Genomic DNA, 23497 nt, shown 5'->3' on the forward strand with positions numbered 1-23497 from the left:
TACATACACATACACACACTTATGAATAATTAATTTCTTTTCTGGTTCTTGGTTCTCCCCCCACCCTAATGGTCAAAGTTACCTACCGGTCAGGAAGCTGAACAAAATTTTACCTCCACAAAGGCAGAACCAAACCATGCCAGATCAAATTCTAGATAAGAATTTCTGAACTGTGTTCTACCCTGAGGCTACTAATGCTAATGGTATTCACCAGATACTGAAAAAAATAGAAATGGTCCAAGAGTTAATGTAATACAAAATTTTGCATTAAGTTTATTGTGATCATGTGTTCTGGGTTTTTCTGGACATTCTGGATTCTTAGTGGTTGCTTTGTTCTCTAAAATGAATTTTTCATTCAACAAATATTCATTCATTCATTCATTCAACAAAACTGCTTGGCACTGGTGCTGAGCTAATTGGATATCCAAATGGGAAAAAAAATACATCTTGACCTTTAACTGCAGAAAAAGTTAATTTGAGATGAATCATAGACCTAACTATGAAGGTAGCAATCAAGTTCCTAGAAGAAAACAAAGGTGATTATCTCTGTGAACTTAGACCAGGCAGACTTCTTAAACAGGACATAAGAAAGCCCAAGTCCTAAAAGATTAATAAATTAGACTTTTTTAAACTTAAATATTTCTGTTTGTCAAAAGATAACATTCAGAGAATGAAAAGAAAGTCACAGACTGGGAGGAGATATTTGTAATATATATACTGGGCAAAGGACTTATACCCAGAATATGTAAGGAACTCTTACAGATCACTAAGATAAGACAACTCTCTGCAAATGGGCCAAAGACTTGAACAGACACTTCACTAAAAGGGCATCACATGGCCAATAGCATATAAAAAGTTGCTCGACATCACTAATCATCAGATAAATGTAAATTGAAATCATAATGAAATACACACCCATTTTTTTAAATTAAAAAGACCAGTAATACCAATATTGGCAAGGATGTGGAGCAACTGGAAGTCTCATATCACTGGTTGGTATACAAACTGATATACCACTTGAGTAAACTATTTGGCAGTATATTTAAAGCTTAATGTGTATATATTCTGTGATTCTGCAGTTCCAATCCTGAGTATAAATCCAACATAAAAGACATGTCTATGTAGGCCTGAGGGTACAGAGCTTCAGTTATGCCCTATGAGTAAGCTCTGAGGATCTAATGTACAGCAATGAGGCCTATAAGTAATAATACTATATTATGTACCTGAAATTTGCAAAGGGAACTGATCTTAAGCACTTGTGCTACACATACACACACATTATCTATGTGAGGTAATCTATGTTAATTAAGTTGGTTGTGGCAGTCATTTTACAGTGTGTATCAAAACATCATGTATTACACCTTAAATATACACAGTTTTTGTTTTTCAGCTACATCCCTATGAAGTTAGAAAAAGGAGCTAGTTTGTAACAGCTTCATTCAGGATAGACAAACACATTTTTTAAAAAATTATGTTATGTTAGTCACCATACAGTGCATCATTAGTTTTTGATGTATTGTTCCATGATTCATTGTTTGCGTATAACACCCAGTGCTCCATGCAATACATGGATACAATACCTACCACCAGGCTAACCCATTCACCCACACCCCTGCCCTCTAAAACCCTCAGTTTGTTTCCCAGAGTCCATAGTCTCTTATGGTTCATCTTCCCCTCTGATTTCTAGCCCCCCTTCATTTTTCCCTTCCTTCTCCTAATGTCCTCCATGCTGTTCCTTATGTTCCACAAATAAGTGAAATCGTATGATAATTGACTTTTTCTGCTTGACTTATTTCACGCAGCATAATCTCCAGTTCCATCCATGTTGATGCAAAAGTTGAGTAATCATCCTTTCTGATGGCTGAGTAATATTCCACTGTATATATGGACCACATCTTCTTTATCCATTTGAGGATAGACAAAAATTTAATGTAACTCAAACATCCACTAGTAGAATGAGTGTATAAATTGTTGAATATTTACATAATTAAGTAATATACAATGGAAAAGAATGAGGCATTGTTACATGCAACAGAATGGATGAATATTATATACTCTTAAGAAGCCAGATGCAAAAATGCACAGGCATGTAATTCATCTACATCAAGTACAAACCCTGGAAAATTAATATATGGCGACCGAGGTCGGAATAGTGTTTACCCTTGAGGGACACTGAGCGTGAAGGGGCATGAGGAAGCTGGAGATGTTTTACATCTTCAGCTGGTTGGCAGGCACATGGGTGTACACATATGTAGAAAGTCATCATTGTGTACACACCAGCTTTGTGCATGCTACTGAATTTATACCTCAAAAAGTGAGAAAAAATCAGTCCATCTATCCTGATTTCATGTCCAACAATAGAATCACTGTGACTAGCCCTACAAGCAGGCATACTGAAATTCTATCTCATCAACGTTCCAGGAGACCTCCCCCTCCCCAAGAGAGCTCTTGAGATCTTGGCAGAAACTGTTATTTCAGCCTGGGATGCAAGGAGAGGAATAGGGAAATACTGCATCTGGGAGGTAACCTTTTTCTCCACCACCCAGAAGAGGATCAGTACAAGCTCCATAAATTTTTTTTTAGATTTATTTATTTATTTGACAGATAGAGATCACAAGTAGGCAGAGAGGCAGGCAGAGAGAGAGAGAGGAGGAAGCAGGCTCCCTGCCGAGCAGAGGGGGGGCTCGATCCCAGGACCCCGGGATCATGACCTGAGCCGAAGGCAGAGGCTTTAACCCACTGAGCCACCCAGGCGCCCCCATAAATGTTTTTGATAACAACTACTATTTGGTATAAACAACACTTAACACACACTTTGCATCAGACACTGCACTATTAGCTTCCATGTTCCTATTTAGTACTTATACAAGCCTAGAAAGCTGCTCTATCTTTACTCTTGTCATACAGGTGAGGAAAGAGATTTATGGAGGACTGGTTAAGTTCATTGCCCAAGGCCTTACAGACAGGTGGCGAGTTGAGATCCCAACCCAGACTGATATGCGTTTAGAATCTAGGCCTCTTGCTATGGGACGAGTGGGTGGTGTCCAAGCCCCGCTTGCATGTTACAGAACACGCGACATTTCCATTTCAAGCGGGGCCGAAGCTATCGCGGGTGCTCGCCTTGGCGACCGACTCCTTGAGGCCCTCAGTCCCACTAACCGCACACAGGTGGTAATTGCAGGCAGAGAACCAACTGCGCCGGCCCTCTCCCTGATGGCCTCCAAGCAATTTGCTGGGGGAAAGAGGAAGGCTCCCTTGGCTCAGAAACCATAAGTTTTTTTTCAGACTTCGAAACACACGCCGGAGGTAGGTGTCGGGGTTTCATTCCCCTGTCCCGGAGAGAACCAACGCGGAAATCCCCAGAGAAGCAAAAGAAAAAAAGCAGGCCTGCGAGGGAGCTGGACGGAGATGGGAAGAGCTTGGGAAGAAGAGTTATATGATTGCAATGGCAGAAGAGCCTAGCGGAAAGTAGAGTCCCAGTAACTCCGAAGTTGGCGCAGGGGGTGAGGGGGTGTCAACCAAGCCCCTCTCTGTTGCGCCTGCGCAGTGCTACCGCCTTGAGCACCCCCTCCCCTTCCCGCCGCGGAAGGTTTACTCGTCTCTTGGCAACCATTCACCCGAGGAGCCAATCAGAGGGCACCTTTTGCCCTGCCCTCGCCGTCAGCGCCCAGGCGGAAGGATCCCGTGGGCGCTGGCTCCGCCCCACCCCGCCCCTCGCTCCCCTGGGAGGGAAGGCTTGGGGCGGGGGTGGGGGGGGGGTGGGGGCGTGGTCATAGCCGTATAAGAACGGAGGGGGCGGCGGCGGGACCGTTCACTCGGTGCCGCTGCCTGGGGGCTGTAGTGACCGCGCCGCTCCTGCTGGGGGCTGCCCACGCCAAGGACCGGCCTCTGTCCTCTCCTCTTCCGCCTCCCAGGTGAGTCTTCGGCCCCCTCCCCTGAAGGTGCTAGGATGCGGCGGCCCCAGAGAACCCCGCGCTCTGCCTTCGGGGGTCTGTCCCCGCCGAGCGGAGCTCACGTCCTCTCAGAGCCGGGTGGGGAGCCAGAGGGGAGGTACGGACAGGTGCCGGGCCGCGGTGCTCCCTTCCCTTCCCGCGGCGACACCCCCACACGTATCCCCCGCCCCCGAGGGCCCGGCGAGACGCCCCGAGAGGGAGCTACAACTTTCCAGAGACTTCGGCTGGGGCTTGGCAAACTTGGGCGAGTTCCTGCTCCGCGCGTCCCGCGGGGCTGCGCGCTGGCCAGCGCGGGCGGGGCGGCCGAAGAGCGAGTGATGGGGGCCTTCGGCCCCTTCCCGGTCTGACGGCGTCCCCGCCGCCTCTTCCTTGCTTGCGCTCCCGCGGGCACGCAAACCTCTGCAGGCCAGCCGAGCCCGAATTCGAATGCGGCGGTTTCGGGAGGCGCAGTTGGAGACGCAGCGGTCAGGGGCTCCTATAAGGCCGGGGAGGGGAGGGGCGCTTCCTCGGCTTGGCGCCAAGCCCCGGGTTTCGAGGTCAGGGCGGGGATCCCCAACTTTCTGTGGACTCACACTAGACTGTGGACACCGTAAGCAGCAAAGTGGTCCAGGCGAGTGACTTCCGCGCTCTGCACTGCTCTTGGAAACTTCTTGGGAATACAGTGCCCGGTTCCTCCCTCCCCCTTTAGGAATGAAACTGGCTTACCGTGTAGACTAAAAGCCTTGACAGTGAGTTGGCTGGGCTAACGGTGCCGCGGGTGGCTGCCCTACATCTCAGAGGTGGGAGGGGAGGCGGAGGAGGGTGACGAACCTGACCGTACAGGTTGATAGCCTGTATCCCTAAACACAGGACGCAGATAGGAGAGAAAACAAAACTGTGCTACCTCAAGTAAGGGAGGACTTCCGGAGTTTCTCTGGAGAAGGAGAGCTCACCCATCCCGGCTAGAACCAACTGACAGATAAGGCTGGACCTCGCGGGAGGGATCAGATCAGTCCTCTCCCCTGTTTTTTCCTGGAAAAAAAGGCTTCTGCAGGGCTAAGTCCCTGCCTAAGGTAGCAACCTGCTACCTTTTAAACTTTTTTTTTTTTTAATGGAGTTGTAACATGCAAGCCATGGAGTGCTTTACAGTTCTCTTACTACAGTCAGCGTTTATCAAGACTGTTGTAATCATCGGTATTGTGACAGTTGGTATTCAGGATATTTGGTAGATGGGTCAGGAACCTGAACCTCCCCAAGAAATAAAGTAAAGATTATTAAATTCTTTTAAAGTAGACTCCTGGCTTGGCTCAGCTGCCCCTCAAGGGGGTGGGGAGGGGTGGAGGATGAGAGTGGCCATTGTTGGCTACACTAACATTTCCACAGGAGTAACTTGGCAAGGAAGCCCACAAGGAAGCAAGCCAGGCAGCCTGGGGCTGCTTGGGTGTGTGGGGTGGGGGGAAGAGGGTAGGAGCGCTTACCAAGAACTGTGCTGTGTCTTAAATCCCCAAAGGTATTATTGAGGGAGTGAGACCCACACATGAGACCTTGCCATGGAAGGGGGTGGGTGGGGACTAGAGAATGCTGACTTTTCTCTTCGCTTTCAGGGAGGCAGTCTGGCTGTACCAGCAGGGGTTCTGTCCTTTGACATTCTTGTTTGTGAAGATGGAAAACTTAATATCTCTGGAGTCAAGCTTTTACTTGAGATAACTGAAACCTTGTGTCTTAAGGTATATCCATGTCTTTAGACTACATTTATACTCAATAAGGACTTTTTTAGAGAGAAGGTTTGGTATATTATATATAATTGTTCAGGCAGCTGTAGGGCGAGTCTCAGTAATATAATGTGAAAGTGAAGTTTAAAGAAAAAAAAAGCCCCACTTTTTTTTCCCTCCTCTTAGCCAGAAGGCCTCTAAATTGTTACCCAAAACAAAGGTCCCTCATTTCATGACTGTCTTACTTAGAGCTTACTGCTGTATTCTCTATGTGGGGTTTCTTCCACAATACCTCCCTTGCATCCAGAGATTAAGTTGGGGTATCTCTAAAGGTAAGGGCGTGGATCTTGCCTGTTTGTCAGATGGAGTGTGACTTAGCCGACCACCAGCGGATCTCCCTCCTTGGTTTGCTCGCCTGTGCTATGAGTACAGCAGCCCACGGAGATCCCATCCTGGGTTATAGAACCCCTCACCCCTGCATTTCCCAGTATGCCCCACTTAGCCTACAGCCCCCAGCGTTCAAGGCCAGGGCAAATTGCACACATCTTGCACTACCCATCAAAGAACAGAGAAGTCCTCGTACTTCTGAAAATCCAAGGAACTGCCTAGCCATAAAGATAATGCAGAGTGGACTGTGGTGCCCTTGTTCTCCCAGTGCTGGTAATCGGACACATTTGCTACAAAGTTAGAAAATGACATGGTTTTTTAAACTGCTCAAGTAAGTAGTACCTAGTCTTCATCTTTCATCTCTGATCTATTGTGTGCCTGGGGCAGGTCACCAGAGAATGACAAGCCAAGAGCTCTGAGTGGTAAACCTTTTTTGTGTTCCCAAGAGAAGTTGTGGAAGCCCAAGCCTAGTTTTATGAATTTAAGCTAAACTTGGGTGGTTGTTTGAGTTTCTTGGTCTCATGCCAGATCTCTGGGCTGTGTGCGTTACTGTGTGTGTGTGTTTAGGGGTTAAAGGGAAGAAAGACAGAATCTGAGGGGTTACTTGGGATGAAACATTACTCTGGTTAGATAAGGTCCGTTGCTTTTTTTGTGATGTCACTGATGTACACAGGGCAATACAGAAAAATGTGTTGTGCCATCCTGGTGTTTTGGCCGTGGCCAGGCAAGCTGGCATAAACTATATTATGATGAGGCAGCTTATGTGTTTAAACAAGCCAGTTGGGTCGGGCAGTAGAGCTGATCTCTTGTGATGCTTCCCAGACTTCTGGTCGCAATCCTTTTGATCCTTTCACTGCATGCATTAGAAAGAAGCTCATATTTGGAATTTAAGTGGTTTAGATGAAGCTCTTTGCATAACCCAGCTATGTAGGAAAGAGCCTTATGACCTGTTTAGAATCAATAGATTTTGTACAGCTGGGCCCCTCTAGGCTGCCCTAGAACTGTTTGCAGAACTTCTTGGAACAACAGGGAAAAAGGAATATGAAGAAGTAATTGCTGATGTTAAGTCACTCCATGTTGGAGATTTTTTAGTTTTGCCAGAGCCTTTTGGAGGCTTGGTCACTAAGCTGCATCAAGTATTGACTTCTTGGATGACTGTGATTGAGTCGGTAGTTAAGTGCTTCCCAGCCAGCGGTTGGTGCCAGGTGCCAAGGAGGCCAAGGCAGTGAGTGGTATGTAAAAAGGCCCACGGAAGCACTCTGGAGCCGGGACAGCTTCCTAACGTGCGGGCACTCGGGTTTTGCTTGTTTGTCTTAGTCTTCCTGTGAGCCCCAGGAAGGCAGGGCTCGGTGCTCCCTGCTGAATCCCTGGCGCCCGGAGCGGGGCCTGGGGCACAGAAGGTGCTCTTGTGAATTGGATACAGTTCTCTGCTGGCTTCAGCTGCCGTCCTCTGAGCAAGGGAAGTCTCCTTTAGGTGGATTCATTCTGGTGGGCTAAAAGCCTGGGAGCTTTTTGGCTGGGAAGCTCCCAGCCTAAGATGCCGGCTGGTTTCTGGGCCTTTTTCTAAATGGTGGCCTCCGTTTGGTAGGTCTGGAGCCGAGGGGCCGAGCCTGCAAATTGGCCAGCAGCTGAAGCTCCTTAAGCCCAGCTCCAGCCCTGCTCTCTTCCAGCGTTCCCCATCCTGCTCTTCCTGCCCCTCCACCCCAACCCCAGCCTCACATGGCTCGCTCAGCCTTTCTCTCTCCAGTTCACTCGGCTGCTGGTTCTGCTGATCTTTTATCTTTTTCGCTTTTTGTTTCCCACTGCCATCACTGACCTGGTTCAGGGGCCTGTTGACAGCAGCTCCATGAGAGTAGCACGGGGCTCTTCTCCTGCCCCTGGCCAATTCCACATCCCGTGCCCCTTAAACATCACCTGAAGAACTCCCAGAAACTGCCCATCCCTCTTTTCAGGACCTGTCCCCTTCAGACCTCCTCTTCATTCTCCATCTACCCTGGACGAGTCTTCCTGACTACTTTCCTTTGCCTCACAAAATTCATACTCAATGTTGGCACAACTCACTGCTCTTCCTTCCTTATCAGACTAGGTTTTGACCCAGCTTTAGATCCTGAGGTCACCCCAACTGCAGGTCCCGCATATCTCATTATCTATCTCTTTTTTTTGTTTTAAAAATTTTATTTATTTATTTGACAGAGAGCAAGATATCACAAGTAGCCAGAGAGGCACACAGAAGGAAGGGGGAAGCAGGCTCCCTGCTGAGCAGAGAGCCCAACGAGGGGCTCAATCCCAGGACCCTGAGATCCTGACCCAAGCCAAAGGCAGAGGCTTAACCCACTGAGCCACCCAGGTGCCCCTAATTACCCACCTCTTCACAGTTCTGCCGTGTACCTTGTTTTCTGTTTCTACTTTCAAATCTTCCAGTGGAAGTAAAGTCCCATATCTGTCTCCATATTCACTCTCCGTGGGCCCATTTTGAGAAGAAAATCATCCACAAGTCTTGCACTGCATCTGCTCCCTCCTGTTGCCGTGTGGTTCTCTCCCCTGGCTTAGCCTTACCTAAGGGTGGGAGAAAGGGTCATCCTCCACCTTGCCTGGCTGTCTACACCCTACCCCCAAACACACCTTCTTTATCCCTGACTAGTGCCTATGGCCAAGGAGGTGGGCACTGCAGCCAATGGACCCTGTGTAGTCTTGGCCAGTCAGGGCTCTCACATGGAGGCAGTGGCTAGGTGCCATGGTAGGAAGAATGCAGATCCAGGAGGAGAGATGAAGTGGACATAGAGTGAGCGTGTGCCCCGAGTCCAGGCCCTGGTTGGGCTTGCTCAGCTGGAACCTAGTGTCCCAGGCCTCTCCTGGTCTCTCACTTCCCTCCTCCCTGCCTCTGTGGCCGTCTTGGGCTGTGAGGATACACCCCCACCTCTTCAGGCTTCTGTTTCCTCATTATTATAAGGCTAGTGGACTGGTGCCATCCAGGAGAAATAGGAGAGTCCCAGTTAAGTTCCTAGCAGTCATCCCATTGAAGAGTAAAAATAAACAGGTGAAACTCATTTTAATTATCTTATTTAAGCCCTCATAGCAAATGTTAGCCTCTAATTATATAGTCAATATAAGAAAAAGATTAAGGAGATACTTCCCTTTTTCTTTTCTCCCCCTCCTACTGAGTTCTTGAAATCCAGAATGTATTCCGTGTTCACAGCACATCTCCATGGTCTCAGTGTGGCCTTGGCCCATGTCAAGTGCTTAAGGGCCATGCGAAGCTTGTGGCTATGGTACTGAATAGCACCGGTCCAGACCAGCCGCCCAGTGGCTCACTCTGCATTTCTGATTCTGCATGAGTGGGAGGCAAGTCTTAGCGGCAGCAGGTTATGAAAAGAAAGCATGAGTCTGGGCAGAGGTCTTTGTCTCTTGCTTACTGACAGGTCGTCAGCTCCTAGAACAGCTACGGGAACATAGTAGGCACTCAGATACCAGAAAGAACAAAAGGAAATTCTGTCATTGTGACCAACTTACTGCTAAGCATTCACCCTGTGAGTCAGGCCTGCCACTAAAACACAGGATATTTGATTCCTTGTCTGGTGCTCACTCTTACATTTTTCTCTAGTTTCATAGAGCATAATCACCAGATCATAGAATTTCAAAGAATTGCAGATGAAATCTTCTGACACCGGCAGGGGACCAGGGCTCAAGCAACTTATCAACAATTAAAATATATCAACAACTGAAATTTGAAAATGCAAGAAGGAACTTTCAAGTAACAGGTGTCTGTGAGCTGCCAAATGACAGCAACGCATGACTTGGCATATGCTAATTTCGTGATAATTATTCCTAGAGGACCATATCTGTGACCCGCACAGCTCCACACATGTAGAAATACCAAACACGGGGACTTGGCTGCCTGGTGCAGCTGGTACAGAAATAGGGACAGAAATAGGTACCTCATGGTCTTGCCCCTTCACTTAGACATATGTGACTGGGTGTGTGTGTGTGAAGTGTGATAAGTGCTATACTTGAGCTTGGCCCTTTCCTGATAAGGCCCAGGGATGCTGCTAGGGATGGGACAGCAAGCTGAGGCCCGCCTTGTGGACATCTGATGCCTGCTCCAAGTTCTAAGCCAGAGGGTTAGGTGGTGTGTGACCCTTGATAGACCCTGGGGGCCGGCAGCCCTTAGACCCTGTGGACTGTATGGAAACTTAGCCATCCTTACAGTAAACAGCCTCCTAGGAATTGTTCTATTTTTCTCAGTCTAGTCAGTCCCAAAAATGGTGGGGGCCGGCTCTGACGATCTCTTTACATGAGTCAGACCAGTAACATCTCTGATTTAGAAAGAGGTATTTCGTAGGAGGAAGTGGGGCGCCAAGTTGCAACAGGGATTCTTTCCAGTTCAAGTGGTGTATGTAGCACTTAATATTGCTGACACTCTGGAAAAATCAGGACTTCTGTGCTTAGCTTCCATCTAAAGATGCCCGTGTGGTGACCTGGTTAATGTTTACACTTGCGACGATTTCAGGGTATTCCTTTAAGCTTGTGTACTTCAGCTCTGCCCCGTTACGGCATCTGGGTCCGTGTTTTGATTCTGTTTCATGCTGTTTGGCAGCCCCAGCATGAGCTCTTCCAGTGTTATCTCTCCAGCCACACTTGCTCAAGCATCCTATTTTGAAAGACGAGAAAGTGTTTTCTGTTTGGATTTCTTGAAGGGCGGGTGTCTGTGGACAGAGCCCAATCTCTGATAATCATTAAGACTATCTGTGGGTATCTGTGGGAAGTGAGAACTGGGGAGGGCCCCTCGAACTCAAAGCTGGCTGCAAAGCCAGGCGGCCCTGGGTTCTGGTGGCCCGCTTCTGCTTCAGTCCGGGGTATCCCGTTCCTTCAGCTACGGTGGCACCCCAGCTGCCATGGGAATCACACCAGGTTTGGGGGCTGTGGCGCACGTGGGCATTCAGTGGCCGGGACACTCCTGATAACCCTGAGAAAATAGCTTGAGACCTCCAGCTGGACGTTCCCAAGCAGAGAGTGGGAACAGGCCAGCTGTGGGATCTCTGGTGTCACTGACTCAGGACTGTCTTCTCTGGGCAGAGCTCTGCGGCACAGTGCTGTTGTTTCTTTGAACGGAGGCAGAGTGTATTTGCAGGTGTTCTAGAAAAAGCTAACATGCAATATATGCTACTGTCTGCTAATGCAAACTCTCGCATGGACATTCATGTGAAACTTAGATGTGTGTCTTGGTTATCCGTACCATTTTCATGCATTTGGAGGCAGGGGAGTCTCCAGAATGTGGCCTCCTCCGTGGCGTGGGGGCTGGGCCCTGGCGAGGGGCTGGCCGCTTGCAGACAGAGCCTTCCTCAGGCTGCCCCCTGGTCCTCTGTAACTCCTGGCCTTCCCCATGCATTCGAGGATGGAGGGAGGACTTCTCTCCAGAAAGCCACATTTAGATTGGAGCCCGGTCTTTCTCCTTGCTTCCCACTGGTCTGCTGCTGCATTTATCAAGTCCCCGGTCCTCCTGGGTACCCGGTTTGTTTCTCGAGGACCTAGGCATCTCAAGGGCCAAACTCTGTGCCGTTGGAAAGGTGGCAGGGGTGCAGGCTCGGGTTGAGCACGTGCGCGTTCCTCAGGCTGTGCCAGGCAGTCCTGTGCTTGGCTCTGTTCCCGCTGCCTTTCCCGAGCCTGCCTGAGGGGTGTCCATCCCTGCTTGCAAACTTACCTACCTTCTTTCTGCAGCCCCAGTTGAGTTATCAGTTTCTGGGATCTAGAAAGCTGCCCTCTTGTCTGCAGAGTGTCCTGTTCTGTTGCTTTATCAGCAGATCAACACTGCCGATCTTCCAGCCAGCGGAGCGCATCCCTGCAGCTGTCCCCGCACTCTCTGAGAACCACTGCCTGGCAGCCTGGCTGGCATCCAGCCGCTCCATCCAAGGGAGCAGCCTGGGCCTTCACCTTCCAGCCCTTGCTCTTTTAAAACAAACCCGAGCATAATGATGAGCATTTCTGTACAAAATTACCTTCCATTCTGCTGGATTCCAGCCAGATCCAGCTATGGATCCTCGAAGCCATGATAATCCTGAGGGGGAGGGTCTCTGTGCTAACAGCTGTGAGGTACTCACACTTGGGACTGCTTCTGCCTTGCCTCAGGCACCTGCCATCTAGCCTACCTCACTTGGGGGCCTTAGCACATCTAGCCACCTGCCTTCCTATCCCGCCATCCTATAAAAAACCTTCTTACCTTTCACCTCTTTCCCTCCACTTATGGCTGGCTAGTTTTTACAACTACCAGAGCAGCTAGCTTCTCTTCCAAGCCCCATGCACACTCCAACACTTGCACGCAAACTATCCACCCCCTAGAAAGTCCTTCAGTCCCATTTGTACCACTTTCCAGCAGGGCATCCTTGGACAGTTAACAACCTCTTTGCTCCCCAGTCCCCTTTCCTGTCAAGCAGGGATAATAGTAGCGTTGGTTGATCCAGGTAAAGCTGGATCAGATAGAGTTTGGTGGTTCATGTTAGGGCCCCTGGCTAGACCTTGAGTCACATTTGGTCTGTCCCCTCAGGAAGAGGGCCTGGAGGGCTAGGAACCTGCTGGCACCTGCTGGAGCTTCTGAGGTAGGGAGGCATTGGTTTCTGAGTAGATAGTGTTGGTAAGATGTTTATGTTATGAAACAGCCGATGTGCCTCCCCATTGAGAAATAGGATTTCCCACACTGTGGGCGATGAATTGCCTTTTCTGGTGCTTCTCTGAGAGGCACCTCTAAAGACACCTTGGGCGTCCTTGAGGATGAATGGTGACTCATGTCCTTTGCTCAGCTGGAATCTTCTCTAACGTGGGCCGTGAAAGGTGATTGGTTCAAGCTTTGCTGCTCTCCATGTATGTGGTGGGGATAAAGTGTCACTGTTACAGGGGTAACTTTCTCCTTTTCTGGGTAGGACAAATACAGTCTCTGTTTTAGAGGAGATCACTGTCGTCGCAGCAAGAACTGGTGATCTCAGGGCACCTGTGGGCTTGTGACAGGAGCCTCTGCCCTCTCCCCTCCTCCCACCCTGCCAGTGGCTGAGCGAGTTCGGTGGGAACTGTTGCCAGTTCCAAGTGTTTGAAACTGGCTCCAGAGTTGAGGATCCGGGGGTCAATTCACTTAATCTTTTCTGATCCTTATTCCTTAATTTGTGCAAAAGGAACCGTTGTAGCTTCCTCAGAGTGCTTGTGAGGATGAAACGGGAACTGACGTGAAGGGGCTTATGCTATATACTCTTTCTTTTGCACACACATCTGCGCCTTCATTTTACAGGAATAGTAAGTCCCAAAGTTGTAGTTCTCATCCACCTGGGTTGCTGAAAGAATTGATAGGCTAGAAGAGTATGGTATGTGTGCCACCCTCCTTCACTTCTGCTTAAACTCTCTAGGTTTTTATATGCAATAAGTAGTTTTTTTTTCCCCCTGAAAATGCCCTCTGTGGTATACTGGAAGGGGAAGAGTTTGTGTGGAAGATGCCTGCCTCAGGTGCGTGGGTCCCCTCTCAGCCCGGAGCTAGGGACAGCAAGTGTCTTTGTTGTGGATACACACCACCTGTAGTCTGTCACCAGGCTTAGTCCATTGCCCACGGCTGGGTCTCTTACCTTGAGCCTCAGAAGTGTTCCTAGGAAGGTCCAGGCTTTTGAGGTAACATCCAGTAACCGTAAAAGGAAATGTCATCAAAGGAATGTTGAAATGTGTTCAAGTTTCTTTTGTATTCTTAAACCCCAGCAGGGTCAGAGGAAGAGGGTGGTGCTCAGTTGTCTCTGGAGGGGATGGAGGGCTGCCATAGCTGAGAGCCTCCATTCGTTCACACCTCAGCATTTCCATGAAAGCTCTGGCACAGTAGCTTCTAGAGCTTTCTCGTGAAATACTGCAGACTGAGACTTACATACACATTGTCTTTAACTTCGCAAGTGGACATTTCCATAGGTACTGAGAACTCTTTGGACGGTGTCTATGTCTAATACCTTTCACAAATAGGAATCAGTGTTGATCTGACCTAAGCCCTTGACCTTAAGACTCAGAAGTATTACGTGGGCTCTTCACACTTTCTCCAGCTTGTCTGCCTGTCTGTCCAGCTGGCCCACCTTGAGTCCCCTCATGCTTTCATAGCCTCTGTCACTCTTATTTCTGGGCTCTAGACAAGCTAAGAAGCAGGACTAGAAATAGCTTTCTCTTTCTTTTTCTTTTTCTTTTTTTTTCTATTTTCTTTTCTGTTAGGGCTTAATCATAGGTTTTCAGATCAACCTGCCTTTGAGGGCCTCGGTCCCAGGCCATGGGAATCAAAGGTAAGTTAGAGGTGAACTTGTCCTTAGGGAGCATGGTTTCTTCTTCTTTGGGCTTGGTCAGTCTTTTCCTCTCTCCTTTTTCTGCCATTCCTGCAAACCTGTCTTTCAATGTGCACGTTCTAGCTTTCTGCTGAGGCCAGATGATAGAAGAAAAGGGAATTCAGGGGGCACCTGCAGTGGTTAGTCTTCAAGAATCCAACTTTTTAGGAGATTAAGTACTTGAACTGAGTAGACGGACGGTCATCCTCACTTGTAAAATGGTGCCTGAATTTCCAAATCAGTGAGAAATCCTGGTTCCTACCTTGCCCAGTTTCTGCTGTGCAAAATAAAATGAATCTGCTTCTCAGGCAGTTAAAGGAAAATCAAACACTAGTTTGAATTTACCAGGCTTCACATTAATTTTGTTTTCTAGTCATCATTTTGTTACTTCTGCTAACTAGAATTTGTCTTTAACGTGGGCCTTTCTTGCGTTAAGAATGTGTTCCACAGGATTCTTTTATATGCAAATTATAATGTTGTTGATTTCAAATGGTTAATTAAAACTCCAGCTATTACACTAGGCTCTGGTGTGTTATCTAAGCCCTCAGGGCCTATGACTTGGATTTATTCTAGCAATACCAGTGTTTGTTGGAGTCACACACACAAAAAATATGTACTTTTGATATTTGGAATTGTTTGGATGGGCGAGAGAGAACAAAGAATTCCTTTGTAATCATCATCAGTAACTTATTTTGGGCCCTTCTAATGGGCTAAGCGCTGATTATGAACCCAGCCTAAATTTGAGCCTTCAGTAGCTTGAGCTCTTCTGTATCTAAGGCATAGTAAACTGGAAGAATTAAGAACTACACCACAGATTTCTCATTTGTCATGTTCTACAACATGCTTTTATATGAGCTACTTTTTTCTGAACTCCATTGTTCATATGATTGGCAGAAGGAGTTGGTACCCAAGAGGCCAAACACAGGCATCCTAGGTTCCTGGTAAAGTGCTTATTGCATTTAAGTTTCTTGCAACTGTAGCCAGTAATCAGCATAACAGCACCACGAGGGTCACTACCATATGTCTGAACTGAGAAATAGCCATTCCTATAAACCTATAAAAAACCACTTTGGGATAACAAACATAGGGTCTAGATTAGACGGATTATCCATTATTTTCAAAGTCTGGAGGATTTTTGACAAACAATGGACATATTCTATTAAACAGTAGAGAAGTAGAAACTTGACCAAAAACCATTCTAGGGGAAAAACAGGGACCAGTCCCTCCTCCCCGCCTGCCCCCTAGAGATCCACATTGAAGTCTCAGAGGGGAAGCTTCTATGTTTATTTGATTTGGGGACAGAGTTGGCGGGGCGTGATAGGAAAGGCATTGAAAGAACTAAATAATGCGGCAGATGAGTTAGAAGGCTTGTGGGGGAGAGGTTTTCAGACATGTTTCATAAGATTTTAACTATTTTCAATTAATACGCATATAGGTTCTCAATTCAAAAAGGATAATATAAGTTTCCTTTGTCCCATCTCCCAGTCTAGAGGGGGTATTTGGTATAGGTCGAAGTACTTGTGTTTCCTTCCAGAAATCTGTATAAATGTACAAGCATGGGCTTGTACTTTTACACAAGCAGTGTTGGTTTTCTATGAATAAATCTCGACTAGCATTTCCCATTCTTACAGGTAGAGAGCTGCCTCCATTCTTTGGGACAACTCCATGCAATCGTATACTGTTGTACAGATGCATTAAGTCATTCACCTTCCACTGATGACTCTGTAGCTTTACAAATAATTCTCTAGTGACTAGCCTTGTGCATACTTGCAAGTATACCTGGAGGATAAAATCAGAAGTAGACTTCTTCAAAGTAGAATTGATATAAAGAGTACATTCACTTAAAATTGAGAGTCCCACACTGTTCTTTAGAGAGAACCCATGGGCAGTGTGCCAACGGGTGTCTGCTTCTTGATCGCTGCCATTCTGATAGGTAAGAATGATTCAGTGAAATTTTAATATGCCCATCCCTTAAGGTAAGGTTGAATGTGTTAAGTATCTGAGCCACTGTTCATATATTTTTCCCCTTCTTCTGTTGGGGTGCTGGTCTTTCTGACTTGTAGGAGCTCATTCTTCATTATTAAAATAAGTACTTTGCCTCACGCTGCAAATAGTTTCCTAGTGTTGCCTTTCTGCCTTCTTTATGGTATTTTTACCATGTAGATATTTTTATTTTTCTGTATCAAAAGTTTGACTTTTATGTGATTCAGAAAAGACTGCCTGCTCTTCATTTGTGTATATAAATTCCATGTTTCCCCAGGACTCTTAGGGTTTTTCTTCTTATGCTTAAGTCTTTAATTTGTCCATTTAGATCTTAGTTTGGCACAAGACAAGGAGCCACCTTGTTTATTTTTTTTAAATGTAGATCACTATCTACATGTCTAAACTTTTTGTCTCTACTATTTTGAAATGCCTCCATCATTCTATATGAAATCCCCCATGTATTACATTTTATTTCTAGATTTTAAAAATTCTATTCCAACAGTCTGTCTTTTTGTACCAATACCATGCTGTTTCAATTATTTTGGCTTCATGATATCTCTTATGGGGCTAATATGTACATCATTCTTGTTTCTCTTAACTTTTCTGGCCATTCCTGCCCCTCCTCCCATATGAACCTTACAGATTTTCAATCTAAAACAGATTCTAACTTTGAACCTACTACAAGTTTAGAGATTCAAAAATATATGAAAGGTTTCGTGCTCTGGTCATCTTCTCGCCCCACTCCATCCCTGGAGAAGGAATGATAGCTTCCATCACATTCTCACTGGTGTTAAATGTTCCTCCTCTAAGAACTACTGTTCTAAAGGTGGGAATAGTTCTGACTTTAATTTTAAAATGTTTTTTTTTTCCCTTACAATTCCTTTATTTTTTTTTAAAAGATTTTATTTATTTATTTGACAGAGAGAGAGAGATCACAAGTAGGCAGAGAGGCAGGCAGAGAGAGAGGGGGGAAGCAGGCTCCCCACTGAGCAGAGAGCCCAATGCGGGGCTCAATCCCAGAACCCTGAGATCATGACCTGAGCTAGAGGCAGAGGCTTAACCCACTGAGCCACCCAGGCACCCCTCTCACAACTCCTTTAAAAAAAAAAAAAGAAAGAAAGAAGAAAAGAAAAGATATGAGTCAAAAGTCATTCCTGTAGTTATTTTCTTCTGCAATGTTACTGAGGTTCTTCCGAGAGATACTCCTAAAATTAATTGTTCTTTTTCTTCCAAGTATTGATTCAATTGCTACTGCTCTGTCACTGTGACTTCTCACACCTGTATTGTAAATAAAAAAACATAAGAGACTTGGTAGCATAATGTCAGGTGGTACACAGGGAGAGAAGGTTGTGTTCTTATGGGGAGATCAACATGCCTGATAGAAAGCTGTGTCACTGAATCATAGTTTAGCTATATCTCAAGACAAAGCTAGAGCCATACCTCTTTGCGGTCATTTGGACTTAATTGTGCAGTGCCCTGTGTAATAGGCACAGTGTACCGTATGCTGATCATAAAAGGGCCTACAAAGAACCAAATGTACATAGAGCACATTAAAAAGATGTTCTAAGTCTGACTTGAAGCCAAATGCTAGCCACAGTGAGCATGAAGTATTCTGCCACAAATTTTGCTTGTTATCCTTACCCTAGGCATGCTTTGGTAGAATGATCTAGAGAGCCTAGAGCTTTTTAACACTGTCCAAACAGGTTTGAAAAGAAACTTATCTGCCCCTTGGCAAGCATTCTTCTGTAGCAAGCATGGGAGGGCTCAGCCCAAGATTGGTCTTCCGAGAGCCTACTGGGATCATGTGACCACCCTTCCTGTTGCTGGCCAAACACATTCATCCCTTCAACCTCCCTAAAGGGAGCCTGTGCTCTTGCTTGAGAGGTACCTGATGGCCAGACTGGACAATTTGCTAGATCTTGGTTGCACATTGCCTTCTGGCCCTCAATCCCAGCCCAGAGCTCATGTTGCCTTTGTGTCAGCTTAGGTCCCCTCCCCATAAGTGAACTCTTCTGTGGCCTTCTTTTTCACCCTAATCAAGGGACACTCCTTTCTTCTACCTTTTATATTCCATTTTCTTTGTACCACACACTGTCTTTTATTGTGTTCTCATCTACTTTCTTAACTGCCAGCTCCTGGAAAGCTTGTCTGGGGATGTCCAGTGGTGCCCTCCAACACTGACTGACAACCATCACCATCACTGTGAGCGATTATGTCAGGCGAGGATCTCTGGGAGCAGTGCAAAGCTTAAAACCCGAGTTGGAACCGCAGGACAGGGATGGGGGGTGTGTGTTCAAGGGCAGTGGTTTCCAAGCAGTGAAACAGCAGCAGTGGTTGGGATGGGTTTTGTGTGTGCCTAGCCAGTCAGGAAGGCTAACGGCGAGACTGTGCTCACACCAAAGTGTGAGGATAGCACCTTGACATTTTATTTCGGCTCTTAACATCTGTCTAGCTCATGTTTGACCCACATGGATCCACAAGCACCTTGACTTTCTAATACAGCAGTATTTGTTTTTACACACTAGGATTTCCAGGGATCTGTTGTATTTTATTTTCTGAAACGTATCACTTGGTTGAAAATTACTTTGGTAGCTATGGTTCTAGCAAGTGAAGTGTGAGACGCGATGTTTTTCTCCTAGTACTGAGAGCTCTCTTGAGTCTCCTTAGGTAGCCTTGAGGTGTACTAGATTTCAAAATACAGTGAAAAGATCGCACTGCCCTGAGGAAGTTTTCCATGTCCCATGGAGGGCCCTCTTTGCTGGCAGAGCTGTTGTACCACAGAGCTGACCCATGCCTGTGTTGCCAGGAATCCTGTCATCCAGACAGCTCCCTGGTGTCCCACTCTGGATGCTAGAGGTGCTGGTTACAGCACCGACTGCTCCCACGAGGGAAAAGGACGTGGGGTTCTTGCTAACAAGATAATCCGTGCACCTGGTCTAGCAGGACTGATCTGACTTCCTGTCCTCAGTATGGTTGTGGCCCAGAGCTGAATCTTCCTGTCTTCATGGGGTGAAGGAAGTCTTTTCCTGGTACGGGGGCACGGGGTGTGTGTCTTGTGTTCAGGCTGTCGGGGGGTGGTAGCTTAGGTATCAGCCAGTTCAAGATGTAGGTAGGCATGCAAAGGCGGGAGAGGTAATTCTGTAAAGAACAAGAATTAGCCAGACTGCTAGGCCTTCTACTGAGGAATGTGTGTAGGTTACTTTGTTTTAGAAATCTGTCTACTTCCTTTCACATGAACCACCCTCTTGCAGACAAAACAATCAAAACAAAGAAGCCGGCCCCACATAAAACAAAATTTTGAAGCAGAGGGTGGGTTTCTGTGTATGTCGTCCTCCCTCCATTCACAAAGCCTCTCCCATCTGTGAGCTGTACCCCTCACAGCAGCACCCAACCATGGGTGCCTGTTGTCACTTAGGGTGGGAAAATGGTCAGAGAGCCTGGAGCATCTGCCCTTAGTCCCTTGGGCTGCTTGGCCTTGTACGAGTGAGTCCTAACTCTGTTTCTCGCCCCCTCACTTTCAGTTTCCCTGCGAGCACGCCCCCAAGATGGCAGAGGAGAGCAGCAATACCAGGGACTGCATGTCCTTCAGCGTGCTCAACTGGGATCAGGTGAGCCGGCTGCATGAGGTCCTGACCGAGGTCGTCCCCATCCACGGACGAGGCAACTTTCCAACCTTGGAGATAACACTGAAGGACATCGTCCAGACCGTGCGCAGCCGGCTGGAGGAGGCGGGCATCAGAGTGCAGGACGTCCGGCTGAACGGCTCTGCAGCAGGCCACGTCCTGGTCAAAGACAACGGCCTGGGCTGCAAAGACCTGGACCTGATCTTTCACGTGGCTCTTCCCACGGAGGCCGAATTTCAGCTGGTCAGGGACGTGGTGCTGTGCTCCCTTCTGAACTTCCTGCCGGAGGGCGTGAACAAGCTCAAAATCAGCCCGGTCACTCTGAAGGAGGCGTACGTGCAGAAGCTGGTGAAGGTGTGCACAGACACGGACCGCTGGAGCCTGATCTCCCTCTCCAACAAGAACGGCAGGAACGTGGAGCTCAAGTTCGTCGACTCCATCCGGCGCCAGTTTGAGTTCAGCGTGGACTCTTTTCAGATCATTCTGGACTCCCTGCTCTTCTTCTACGACTGCTCCAGCAGCCCCATCTCTGAGCACGTCCACCCCACGGTGATCGGGGAGAGCATGTACGGGGACTTCGAGGAAGCCTTCGACCACCTGCAGAACAGACTGATTGCCACCAAGAACCCCGAAGAGATCAGGGGCGGGGGACTGCTCAAGTACAGCAACCTCCTCGTGCGGGACTTCCGGCCCACAGACCAGGAGGAGATCAAAACTCTCGAGCGTTACATGTGCTCCAGGTTCTTCATCGACTTCCCGGACATCCTCGAACAGCAAAGGAAGCTGGAGACCTACCTTCAAAACCACTTTGCCGAAGAAGAGAGGAGCAAGTATGACTACCTCATGATCCTTCGCAGGGTTGTGAACGAGAGCACCGTGTGCCTCATGGGGCACGAGCGGAGGCAGACCCTGAACCTCATCTCCCTCCTGGCCTTGCGCGTGCTGGCGGAGCAAAACATCATCCCCAACGCCACCAACGTCACCTGTTACTACCAGCCAGCTCCCTACGTCAGTGATGGCAACTTCAACAACTACTATGTGGCCCACCCTCCAGTCACCTACAGTCAGCCGTACCCTACCTGGCTGCCCTGTAGCTAAGCTTGAGACCTGAGGGCTTCCACAGTGGGAACCCCAATAGGGCAAAGGCTCTCAGGGAAGGGAGCCTCCTTCTAGGTGTAGGTGTTTGGCTTTTAAAGGGGAACTCAGCTCTGATTCTGCTCTTTTTTTTCTTTGTGCACCCATTGGAATGGGTCTACAGTCTATCATGAGCCAACCCTGAAGGGACCCGATATTCCAGTGCCACTTTGGAAAATGCTATAGGAAGGACCACCTCTCCACATCTTTCCAGGATAGACACTAACATGCCATGTCCCCAACACACGCACAGGGAGATTGGAGCTCCGTGCACTAATGGAATCTGGGAGAAAGCTTGGGCAGTGTCTCTTCTCACTCAAGCCTAGAGTAGGCTCTGTTGGCCCTCACGGGATTCTCAGCTGTTCTATGAGAGTTGTGGTTGCAGTCTATTTTCTTGTACCAATTTTAGCCAGGCAGCAAATGGTGGACATGAGAGTGGTCTCGTGACTTCATTTTTGTTCAAGGGACTGAATTGCTTATGTTTATTCCCTGTTAGCAGAGCTGAGGGTTTCTTTCCTGAACAAACCAAAGCTGGTAGCTGGAGAATTAAGATCTGGTTGACAGTGGTTTATGGTTTAGATGCTGTGCTCTCACGAGGAATCGTGATATATTGCTGAGGAAAAAAAAATGACCTTTGCTTGAAATGTAACTTGAAAACAAAATAAAATGTGGAACATAATGTTAAAGCAGAATTGTGGTGGTGGCGGTGGGGTGGGGGAGGGGGTGATTGTAAATAGGAAACGTGAATGTTCAGTTTTTTTTTTTTTTTTTCTTTAAGGAATTCTTATTGAATGACACTTTCCCCCCCTTGCCTTAGCAGCTCATCACTTTAGTTTTGCTCTTCCTAAGACTAAGGATTGTGCTGAGTCTAGAGTCCTAGTAGTGAGAGGGTCTTCCCATGTTTTAATTGGAAACCTGTTTTGGTCACATTCCCAGTATGACAAGCTGTTTTTCTGGAGTAGCGTGGCTGATTGTTTTTTGTTTGTTTTTATTCTTTCTTCAAAAAATAGTGATTTCTTCTCCAGGCTGTTTTTGGGCTGCAGATGAATTCAGGATTTTCAGTAGAAAGGAATGACCTGTAGAATGACCTGCTGTTGTGGGCAGAGTTCTCTGGCTCACGATTGCTTTAGAATTGAACCCGCTGTCCCTGTGCTGTGTGCGAGGTGGAGGTTTAGGGCTCATTTGGGCTTGGTGTGCACTGGAGCTGCCAGGGCTCCTTGAATGATTAATTCTGGGGGATTTGGGAAAGAATGAAGTAAATGGAGAATGGTCTTTCTTATTCTGGTAGACTTGACTGTACTTGTGTCTGTTGTGCACTTTAGAAGGAAAACAGTGTTAATCTCCAGTCCAAAGCAAGCTTGGTAAATGGGAGAGTTCTAGGCTACTGCTTTCCCAGTCATTCAGATAAGGAATTTTTTGTGTTTTGAAACTTTTCTGGGATCTCTTAGGAAGCATTGCTCTAGGGTATTGAGGGCACAGGAACTCAGTATGGCCAGCCAGCTTGGTCTATAAAGTGATTTCATCAAATCCATGCTCCTGATTTTTTCTTTTCTTCCGTGGCCAGAAAAACCCCAAGCCCTGAGTGATTGCTTTCCTTTTTCCTTGCCTTACACAATGAAGATACTTTAAAAAAGAAAGGCTTAGCAGAAAACAAGTGGTTTCCCTTTTTCTGAAGATGGTATTTTCAGGGTTTTTTTGGGGAATGTGAGGTCTTGGTCCTCTTAAAAGCAGATAGGGCGTGACTGAGCCTCAGGGTCCAGCTGGTATCCGTGTTGTGTTACATTAGGTGAATAGAAACCACTTCTGTGTGTAAGTGACCGGCTCCGGTTTGCCTGTGAACGGTAGTTACATTTGAATGCTCTGGCTTTGAGTCTAGGCTAGTTCCATACTGAGGGGGTGCCCAGCATCCTTCAGGGTTAAAAGGGGGTAATGAAGAATGAACCCTAACTTTAAAAACTATGTACTCATCCATAACATTAAAAGGCTGCCATTGTGGTCTAAGGGCAACATCTTTGTGCAAAACTGACAGATCTGATTAACCAAAACTTTGAGATGTGATGAAGCCACCAACATAAGCACTTGCTAACAGAAGTCAGTATTGCTCCTACTAGAAGGCTTGAGGATCAGGGTGATGAGGCTCCAGATGAAGATAGAATCAGAACCACATCAAGTAATTAAATTTCCACTTTGCCCTTGGAGTTTTTTCTGCATATATATATATATTTTTTTTTTGTTTGTTTGTTTGTTTTTTGTTTTTCTTTTGCTGTTACTAGTCGTCCTCTGAGGATGAAGGGAAGCCCAGAAATGGTTAGAAATTCCCAGTCAACCCCCTACCCCCCGCACCAGTTCTTTACCACCATTGCACCATGACCATCTTAGTGCAATATGTTCACCTGAAGTTC

General features: G+C 47.1%; 1 protein-coding gene across 1 annotated transcript; it reads left to right on the top strand.

The window, feature by feature from the left end:
• Positions 1-3834: 3834 nt before the first annotated feature.
• LOC111143524 (family with sequence similarity 46 member C) lies at positions 3835-21818 on the top strand. Its single transcript, XM_022497338.1, has 2 exons — positions 3835-3914; positions 19860-21818. Exon 2 carries the CDS (start codon positions 19884-19886, stop codon positions 21057-21059), a length of 1176 nt encoding a protein of 391 aa, XP_022353046.1. The 5' UTR covers positions 3835-3914; positions 19860-19883; the 3' UTR covers positions 21060-21818.
• The last annotated feature ends 1679 nt before the right edge of the window (positions 21819-23497 follow it).

The sequence above is a fragment of the Enhydra lutris genome, unplaced genomic scaffold (assembly GCF_002288905.1).
Source record: "Enhydra lutris kenyoni isolate GAN:26980312 unplaced genomic scaffold, ASM228890v2 scaffoldscaffold9, whole genome shotgun sequence".
Classification (NCBI taxonomy): domain Eukaryota; kingdom Metazoa; phylum Chordata; class Mammalia; order Carnivora; family Mustelidae; genus Enhydra; species Enhydra lutris.

Coding starts and splice junctions, on each gene's coding strand:
- LOC111143524 (XM_022497338.1), top strand. CDS start 19,884: ATGGCAGAGGAGAGCAGCAATACCAGGGACTGCATGTCCTTCAGCGTG.